General features: G+C 38.0%; 1 protein-coding gene and 1 long non-coding RNA gene across 6 annotated transcripts in view; one reads left to right on the forward strand and one right to left on the reverse strand.

Annotated features, from left to right (window-relative positions):
* Positions 1 to 2,389, reverse strand: part of LOC109287093 — a 21,529-nt gene extending 19,140 nt beyond the window's left edge. Inside the window, exon 1 of the long non-coding RNA XR_002094763.1 lies at positions 2,378 to 2,389. This is a non-coding gene — a long non-coding RNA (uncharacterized LOC109287093). The remainder of the gene's footprint in view (positions 1 to 2,377) is intronic.
* The window catches only part of NEK7 (NIMA related kinase 7), a 150,956-nt gene extending 142,277 nt beyond the window's left edge, over positions 1 to 8,679 (forward strand). For 3 of the 5 annotated variants that reach the window (XM_019502045.1, XM_019502044.1, XM_019502048.1), the window contains one exon: positions 6,970 to 8,679. In XM_019502045.1, coding sequence (XP_019357590.1) covers positions 6,970 to 7,080 — 111 coding nt within the window. In that variant the 3' untranslated portion in view covers positions 7,081 to 8,679. Of the gene's footprint in view, positions 1 to 4,310; positions 4,393 to 4,701; positions 4,768 to 6,969 lie in introns of all 5 variants that reach the window. The other 2 variants (XM_019502046.1, XM_019502049.1) reach the window with 2 other exon arrangements.
* The last annotated feature ends 1,684 nt before the right edge of the window (positions 8,680 to 10,363 follow it).

Here is a 10,363-nt window from a genome sequence, read left to right on the forward strand (position 1 = left end):
TATATTTCGGACTACTTTTGTGATGCAGTAAGAGAGCTAGAACTCCAATATCCGTTATAACATGGAAATAATTAATTAGAAAAACGTTAGCTATCAAGTATTAATAGAGAATACAGTTGTGGTGCTTTGATCTGTCCTAACATAAAGATTCATATCTGTTATAAAATAATTTGAAAAATAGGTGTTAATAAGTAACTGTTCCCCAAAATATATTTTTTTAAGTTGAATGAAAATATTGTGCAGTTTTGGAAGTGCTAATGGAGAGACACATTATGTGTCAGAGCACTATAGTATTGTAAACATTTCTTGGAAACTAGAAAATGTAGATCTCAAACTTTGTCCATGTTGGAAGTACACCCAACTCAGCAGTAAAGTTCAGGTATCACTTGGTATGTTTACATAAGATGCTACTGCATAGTGATTACCACACATTTATTTAATACTTGTGTAAGCAAGTACTAAATAAATGCACAGTAACAGGAGTTACCATGCAGTAGTGATGGAAAATGTCTTTTAAGTCACGCTAGTGCGCAGTAGCCTAATACTAACACACAGTAAATATTAGCACTGTTAGTGCTGTGATGCGCTACTGCGTGGTAATGTTCGGCTACTGCTCAGTCAGCATCATGTGCAGACGTACCCACTGAAACCTACCTGAATGCTGATATTCTCTGAGAATTAATTTGATGAAAGAAAAAACTCGCTATACATTGATTCATGCATCCTTTCAGACTTTATTTACATAATGCAGATCTGTTTAGAAAAACTTCCTGAATGCTAATTTTAATTAGTTCTGAGGTACAACTGGCATGTAAAGTTATGTTATCTGATAACTGAATTAACTTGTTGCAGGTCTAACTTTCTATCATAGTATATTGTATTTGACATGAAAAAATGTGATGGAAATTTACCCCAAAACTTATAGCATGATGTCCACTTCTGTCTGTCTCAAACTCCTAGAACTATAAAGTGCTGACCAGTAAATTTCTAGTAAAGTTATAACATATTGCCCCAGCATTTGTTTTAGAACCCCAGATTTTCATGGAGCAGGTGCTTGGTAAAAATTATGTTCCATTAAGGAATATCTAGGTAGATCATCACAGTTAATAGTCTCAAGGGCTGAGTACAGACAGCCAAAAAGCCCGAAGCTCAATCGATCATTATTGATTCACTCTTCACAAATTAGTCTAAACTGCATAGATTCAACCTTGTAACAGGGCGCTGTTGGTGCCTGCCACTTTAAGGTCTGAGCCAAGCAGCCAGCAGGTACTTGATGGCAGCAGCCATTTTAGGTCTCTGGCTGCCTATATAAACACAGCAGTTTGCTGCTGGCAGGCTAAGCAGAAACATCACCTGGCTGTGTACGATACCTGGAGGTAAGGACAGGAGCTGTAGGGGATGGTTGGGAGGCCCCTAGTCCTGGGCATGACCTAAAACTACACCCTGCCGGGAGTGGGTGGCCTGGTGGGACTCCCAGTGGCACACGAGCCTCCAGGAAATGCCAGGCCAGTTACCACCCCGGTGAAAGGCAGGTTGGGGTGCCTTAATAACTCCAACTCCCCTAACCGGGTGGGTTACCCCATAGAAGGGTCAAGAAGGTGGACCCAAGTTAGAGAGGGGGCTAGAGGCTCCGAGACCTGACTTGAAATCCCTCGACTGGTCAATGCTGGGGCCAGGACCGGAAGGGTCAAAAGGGCCAGGGCCCACCACGAGGGACGACTGAGCTGAGGGTCTGGGGTTTTCGACTGGCCTTAGAAGTGAGGCCAGGGCCTGTGGCTAAAGGTCCCAGGGGGGCCACACCCAAGAGGGGAAATAGTTAAGGGAGCTAGGCAGCCCAGAATGAGGGTAGATTAGGCTGCCTGATTGGAGGGATCTAGTTGGGGGTCTAGAATGGAGGATTCTGGGACCCAGTGTGGGGCCGGTGATGTTAAGAACAGTGGATACCATCTGTGAGGCTTGAACTGCAGTGTAGGGGAGGAATGGAGCTGCAGATAGCACCCCCTGGCTTTAGGGCAAAAAAATAAGCAGCCTCCCGCCTAATTAATATCATAATTGTATATCATCAAGGCATGGCAGACGAGAAGGCAGGTGGTTTGCCCAGAAACAGGTGGGTGGGCCATTGGTAGACTGGCCCTGAGGAAGCCCCCTGTTACAAACCTATAAGCAAGTGAGCAAACGTTCACTTTTGATTCCAGAAATGCAGCTACATGCCTGGAGTGGCCTGAGACAGAAGCTGGGGGGTGATAGAAAATGCGTCCCTGATCTGCTGGAGCAGACAGTGTAGGCCAAGGCTAGTCCACCCACCCTGCAAGGGGGGGCTTGCAGGAGAGGTACAAGGAATCCTGGGATGCTGGGGGACTGTGAGGTGATCTGGGACTGAAGTTCAAGTCTAATACTATATCCATCCAGGTTTATCTTAAACCAGTTTCAGACATTTTGAAAGAGGTTTATGTACACTGAACTGTTGTGTTACAGGTTTCAACTGGTTCCCAATCACTTATGCCAGTTTGTGTGTAATTTCTGTCCCTACCCTTAGATACAGGATATTAGGCTAGATTTTGGACTGACCCAATATAGCAATTCTGATGTTCTTCATTTATGCTTTTACATGAAAATGGTCACATGAAAGAGAGAAATGTGCCCATTATTGTGGTATTTGAGTGGTTAGTATTAAAGTGGTCTCTGGCTACTATACTAAAATAAGAAAAATAGGTAATATTCAGATTGTTTGTCTCTTACCATTTGAGTCTACCACTTACACCAGTTCGTGTAATTTCTGTCCCTCTCCAAGATAACTATTCTAAGATCTTGGCCATTGCATTTATTACATCCCTTTTATGTATCATGATTTGGGTGCTTTGTAATTTCTCAAAAGTACAGAGGTTTTAAAGAGATTTTGTATAATCACTAGAAATATTTAAGCCAAAAAATGGCCAGCAGATTTAGATTGGTAGTATATTCTCTGCTGACTTCCCTTTCTAGATGAAGAAAGCAAGCAGCAAGAGTCTTTTTGCTTTGAACAACTACAGTTTTTCTTACTTTAAAACTGGAATCTTTAACAATATTTCTAGTTTTTCACCTGACTAACAGTGAAGAGTTCTTGCCATTCATGGTTTAGTGGTTTGGAGTTTTTTATGACTTCGGGGACACATTTATTTGGTGACTGACAAACCTGTTACAGCTAAAGAAAATGTGGCCTGCTGCTCTTGTATCAGGCTAAGCTCCAGACTGAAGACAGTCATTGTACTAAAAACATGAAGGAGGTTAAGGAGAGAGCCAAAGAATGGCATAATTTGGGGATGGAATGGCAGGCCCTTCCAGCTCAGTCACAACTCTAGTCTTTCAGTGCATAGTTTTTTAGCCAGACTATGCTAGATAGGGAACATCAGTTTTCTTTCACCATAGCCTACTAACACTGGTATCCCATTGTCTGTTCCAAAGGTATTCTCAAATTCTGCTCATCTGTAATGTTGCATGCATCAGAGGCATTTGATAAAGAAGCCTCTTAGAGAAATAGATACTCCTTAATGTATATAAAGAAGCAGAATCCTGTATAAAAGAGTCCAACATAACTCCTGATTCCATGCCTCTCAGAAGACTGAGGGTGTGGACAGAAGTAACAACTGAAACATTTTTTAACTGAAATGGCCTGGGAAATACTTCAAAAGGGAATATTTCAGCCAGCCCATGTGGTGCCCCTTGTTGGAACATTTCAAAACACTTTCCAGCCAGGGGCACTAGGGGGAGTGGAGAATGTCTCTGGGAGAGTACAGGAGAGTAGTGGAGGTTCACTGGCTGTCCATCACCCTGATTTATGACTCTTTAAGCTCCATTCAACTTTTTCTCCTTTCCTCCCTCTCATCAGAGCAGAGAGCTAGAGGGGACTGTGGTAAAAAAATCAAACATTATCAATGGGTCCCTGAGTGCTGATGCAGTTGTAGGTCGTAGGATCTTCAGCACCAAGGGACCCAACAACATGACTGGGTTTTTCAACTCCAGTCCCTTCTATATCTCTGTTCTGAGAGGAAGGAGAGAAGAGAAAGCAGATTGGGGTTGGGAGTCATACTGTCAAGTTCTGCTGGCTTGTCTGCTGTCACTCAGCCTGTGACTGAGTGACACCTGCCCGTGGAGGTGGGGGAGGGAGAGCAGAGCACTATGGGATTTTGGAAGTCCTATGATGTCCCTGTCATATAACAAGAAATGCTTCACAGTGGTACATCATTTAAAGAGGTACTATTTTGGAGTGCTTCATCTGCTTTTGGAATGTTTTAAAGGACATTTACATTTGTCGTTTGAAATGTTTTCAGTTGTTAACTTCTGTCAACACCCTGATACAAAGCTTCAAAGAATCAGAGAATTCACTTCTTAGTGTTATTTCCATAGTACAGTTTGGTAAATACAACCACTAGACCAAAATTTGGGGGCTGAAATATAGACTTGCAGGGGAATAGATGTTCAACTTGAGGGGAAGATCACCAAGTCTTTCAAGGATTGTGGGTCTGTAGTAGCAGCTTTTATCATCCATTTGTCAGTTTCTGTGAATGCCACTTCCATTTGTAGCAGGCATCATAAGAAATGGCACAGAATGACCTGTCTGAGCAAAGCACCATATTGTTTTCATATTTTAAATCTTTTTGAAGACTCACTTCGGGTGTGTTGTGCAATATTTTTCATTCCTCTACCTATGGCTATACGTTTTAGTTCTGCAAGGATTTTATCATGACTTTTATGCACTGAGCAGTCCAGTTGACTTCTCACAGGCACAGAGTAAGTACATGTATATGAGTCTCTATGGGACCACAGCCATATTTGGGAGAGATTCAATTTTATATTTCTGTCCTTTTCAAAAGGGGTCAGTTCTCAAGATTCTTCAGAATTGGGACTCTGGACTTTCCTACTATTTTCAGTGTCATATATAAGACATCCCAGTTGCTGTGCAGCTGCTTTTGAGTTTATTGATATATCTGTCCTCTCTTTCAGCCTCCTACTTATTTTATGTAGGATTGAAAATCTATTTCATCACATAATTTGTATTGAAAAACAAGAGTTTTTTATTTATTAGAAATATTTTTAACATCATCACTCTCCCTTCCAAATGATCTAGCCCAGTGGTTCTCAACTTGTGGTCCGCAGACCCGTGGAGATCAGCAGACTACGTCTAAGGGGTCCATGAAAGATAACTATGATCAATCAAAAGTATGTGAATACGTACACTTGCAATTCAGAGGGGTCCACACCTCCATTTGAAATTTTTTAGGGGTCCACAAATGAAAAAATGTTGAAAACCACTGATTTAGCTCATTATTATTCACTTTTGTCAATGAAACAGGATTTTATATTTTGGCTGTTAAAAGCAATATAATTTATCTTAAATTCCTATGATTAGTGTAACATATTTAAAGGATTCTAATATTAAATCTATTACAATTTATTTAAATTGAAAATCCTTTTATCCTTAAATGAAATTGCTACCTTTTCAACAGTGAAGTAACTGTATTACTCAAAAACATCAGCATTTAATAAAATATTGAAACCCCCTGTTGAAGAAATGAAATTAGCCTTCTGTAGATTGTGTAGATTCATTGCAAAAAATTACATGCAATATAAAGGCTGACTCTGAATGTGCAAAGCACATAACTGGGAAAAAATGTTTTACAGAAGAATACAAGCAGTATTGTTCAGGCAACTTTTAAGTTTTCTGATATGCAAGTATTTGAATTTGTAGTCTTAACCATACAGAAATATAGCTTGTATTACTGTGATTTATGCAGTTTTTGGGCCACTGCTACTTGAAGGCAGATTTGAATATGCAGCCTGTTGTACCTTTGAAGAACCATGGTACCAACGTTTTGCTATATTTGCTGTTGAGCAGAAGACAAAATTGCTAAGTTTTTCTTATTCCCCAAAAGGTAACAGGAAGTAGTTAAAAAGTCTGGTAACTTTTCTCCTGAATGCCTTCTAAATTTGTGAACTCTGAAAGAACAGTGAATTGACAGAATTATACGAACATGATGTGTAGTCTAATGATAAAAACATGCACTAGTGTGGTAGGGGGGAGGGCAATCTTTATGGCAGGCCTGACACAAATTAGTTGCACGCTTTCTCAGTGCCACATTGATCTTCTTCACCTACCTGATGTGCTGCACTCCTTTTGCTTCCTACCCTATACCCCTTGCCAAATCTGCTGCTCTGCTTTCTTTCCTATTTGTATTCCCTGCTCCCTCCCCAATCTACTGTATGCCACATCTGTGCCATTTATGGCATATGTGCTGCATGTTGGCCACTCCTTTAGTAGTAGATAGAACCATTCTTGAGTATGTTTCTGTCAAGAAGTTGTGCACTTAAAAGAATATTATGCTGAATCCAAAACCCCCACTGAAGGGTTGCTATCACATCACACTTTTTACACATGTGGAATCATTACCATGATTCAATTTAGATATATGCACCTAAACTTATTCACAAGCATGCAGAGTTGAGACCAAAATATTATCTACTTTTTCTTGACAGTACTCTAAAACAAGGGTTGCCAACCTGCGGCACAGGTGTCACAGCAGCCTCTGTGAGCGGCATGCATCAGGTTAAGGAGAAGACAGGCAGCACAGTGGCAGACAGGACAGGGAGTAGGAAACAACACAGCAAATTGGGCATGCAGCAGAAAGCAGAGCAACAGAGCAGGGAGGGAACACAAGACTTGAAGCAGAAAGCAGAGCAAGCAGGGGAAGAGGATTGGAGTGGCACTTGGGAAGGGTGCAGCACTAAATTGTGGCACACTTGCCCAAAGGGTTGCTCTAGAACATGGTTCTAAAACATTGTAAAAGTAAAGAGAGAGGTCCCATATACTATAAAACTGAATGCAGTTCTTCTACACTTTCACAGTTTCAGTCTTATTTATTTAAGAAGGTGAGAGAGCACTTTTTTCAACTGCTAATACTTGTTGACTTCTTACCCATTATTTTCCTTTTCCAGCTGCGACAATTAGTTAATATGTGCATCAACCCAGATCCTGAGAAGCGACCAGACATAACCTACGTCTATGATGTAGCAAAACGTATGCATGCACACACTGCGAGTAGCTAAACAGAGAACAGATTATGAAGAAATGAGTGCAAAATGTTCAAGGATTTTAAGCATATTTTTTGCCTGTTACATAAATGTGATTATTCAGAGCTGACTGACATGCTACGATTTGTAAATCAATTTAGACCCAAACTTTATGTTGTTTTTTTTAAATCAATTTGCAATTTTGAAACGTAGATTTCAATGTAAGAAATGGAATGAATTTAAAACAAAGCTTAACATACAAAATAGTAGTTCCTAACATTTTTAAAGGTGAAATGATTTTAGTGTATTTTTCTCTTTAAAATTGTATTTTATTGGGATTCAAAAGTCTAAATAATCCTTAAGTTGCAGTTTTGCACAATACTGATATTAGGCATGTAACATCAAAGCAAAATATCTGACACTTTCTCACCTTTTCAATAACTTACAGAGGTGAAAAATAAGCATAATTCAGTAAATTTATTTTAATATTTTTATTTCCACAGAAACACTTTGAAGTTTTTATTGTATTTTATAATGTGGGTAGCAATTTGCAGTTCTGTTTTTCAAGGTCAGTGTAGACAAAAATCCTCATTATCTGTGTGGTTTAAATGCAACTTTTAATTTAAGGAAAAAGTTTGAGGGAAGTTGTCAGTCAGACACTGAGAAATCTTTGTATTTTGTCCTTTCCCCCTTAAGTTACAGTAGCATAAATCAACCCGGAGTGTTTGCTTTGAACATTGGTGTGGCTGATTTGAAGTCCAGCATCCTGAAATCTGATCTCTGTGAGTAGATGCACCTATGCAGTAGTCTGCAAACCTGATTAGGCCTGCATAGTCAGAGCCTAAGACTTATGCAAACTTCTATTGTTTTTTTTTCCCTGTGCAAGCATGTGTCTGTCTTAGCAGATCAGATTGAAAGATAAGGGCTTTAAGTTACAACTCCCCAGGTATTTATGTTTGTTTCTGTTGTAGATTTTGTTTTTTTATAAATCCTTTGGATCACCTGACAGTAATATATTTTAAATTTCCTTTAAAATACATTTTTAATTCAGAAACCTGTTGGCAAAACTATAATTGTATCTTGTAATACAAATGTATGCTTCATTAAATACATGATTTTTATATACTGTATTTACCTGGTGCTGCTTCATCTGTACAATCTATTTTTTTGCAGATTATATTTGAAAATATCTTACCAGTATTTTCAATTTAAAAGCATGTGCACAGTATGTTGGTTAAACTCTAGTATCACTCACTGTCTGTACATGAATGACTTATTTTATTGGCAAGTTAAAGGAAATAAACACAGTACTTTTATATAAAAAATGTTCAGGGAAGTTGAGATCTGATTCCTCTGAATTTGAGATCATATTTTTGGCAAACATACCAAGCTATCAAAATGAATCATTGTTGTAAGATTGACACAGAAAATTCTATTGATATCAGTTATGTTTTTGAGTTTTGAAGTCAGTTAAATTTTTATTATATAACAATATTAGGGAAAAGTAAACTTGTAGTACTCATGTGTAAATATTGGTCTGTATACATTCAATTCACTATGCATTCAACATTTGCATCTTTGTTTCTCCATATTTCCTGTAATAAAGTTTTCATGGTCAGTATGTGGCATAATGAACACAGTGCCTCCATAGTTCTGTGTCTTTAAAAAGAAAGCTAAACAAAACCTTTCACATGTACTGAAAAGTGTTCAAAAGCCCACAGATGGATTCTTACCGTTTATGTATTCTTTGAAATAAAATTATTTGGCTTATTAAAGAGAGATACCATGAAAATGAACTCCATTTGTAAAAATTCAGAAATATTTTTCAACATAGGGGCCAAAGTCTTGCTTTAGAGTTTAGCTACGTAACTTGGATCAGCTGAAGATCTAGCACATCATTTAGTGTCAAAGATGTTTTATTGGAGTATGACTTCTCAGTTCCTTACAAGTGGCATGTGTACTAATCTTTTAGGGCTTCTATGGGCAACTCATACATGTTAAACTGCTTGTTTTTAAATGTGGGCAGCATTGGGTTCATGCTTTGTCCATCTCCATGGCATCCTTTACTTTGCATTTCTATTGAATAGCATATGATTGGTTTTAAAAGATTAATGTTATGTATTAAGTGTGTTTCAGAAAGTTTCAGCATTTTGAAATAAAATAATTTTGTGTGCAGTGAGCAAGGAAACTACATAGCAGCAGGAAGCACTGGTGGTGGCATTGTTGAACACACCCATTGTTTACAACTAGGTAGAGAAGTGAACAATCATTGCACACAAAAGAGTTTTATTTTGAAATTGCCATTACTTTCTGAAACACTCTGATACCATAACAGTAGGGTGAAATGAAAAATGAGTGAAATCGTTTGTACTAGAGTAAGCAACAAGGTAATATTTGCTTGAATGGCAGCACTAATTGTTCATGTGTAAAAATATTCTAGCCATTCTTTTAATCATTTATTTTTAGAGAGAATGGTTACAAAGGTTTGGAACAATATAGAGTGAGGTTATTTGTATCAGATGCGCTGTCCATTTTAACCTCAAATTAGGTCAGGTACATTTATTTTTCTGGGATAAAACCAACCTTTTAGGGAAAAATTACTTCTGAAAAGGTAATTATAAGAGAGTGATGGCAATAATTCTGAGTTTGCAAATGGCCCCCTAAAACATGGAACATATTTTTTCATGTTGGTATGGATAAATTAATCTTATTCTGTGCAAAATATGTAATTACTTTAGTTTCAAAAGCAGTAAAATGAATTGTGTATGGTTGATTGTATTAAGTATCTTAGGTGTTTGGAGACAGAAAGAAGATAGAAATGATGGGCAACCTAGTTTCACATGCTAAAGTTTACAGCAGGTAATTAAAGTTTACTTCTGTTTAAAGGTTGGGTTCTGGAACTTTTATGTATGCTATGTAGTTCGTAATGTAAGTGTTACCTCTGAGAGTCAATGGTGTTACTCATGTGAGTAAAAACTACAGAACATATCACTTAATAAAATACTTAGCAGGATACTAGACTGGTAAATTTAGTAAAGACAAATTCAACCACATTATTTACCATTTTAAAATATCTTCTATTACAGACACTGGAATGGAGTTTTGTGTACTGTTGACAGTGGTGACATTTACCAGAATATCCATTTTAACCTGTTACATTAAATGCACATTTTTTAAAAGGAATGCATTACATTTACAACCAAAATGTGCAATTATTCCCTGGCATATATTTCATTAGTACTGTAATATTATTGATTTCATATGTGATACACTGTTTTTATTGTGCTTGAAGCACCCTGACTGAAAAGCCTCTGCCACT

This window comes from Gavialis gangeticus, unplaced genomic scaffold (genome assembly GCF_001723915.1).
Source record: "Gavialis gangeticus isolate Ggan-Ray unplaced genomic scaffold, GavGan_comp1, whole genome shotgun sequence".
NCBI lineage: Eukaryota > Metazoa > Chordata > Crocodylia > Gavialidae > Gavialis > Gavialis gangeticus.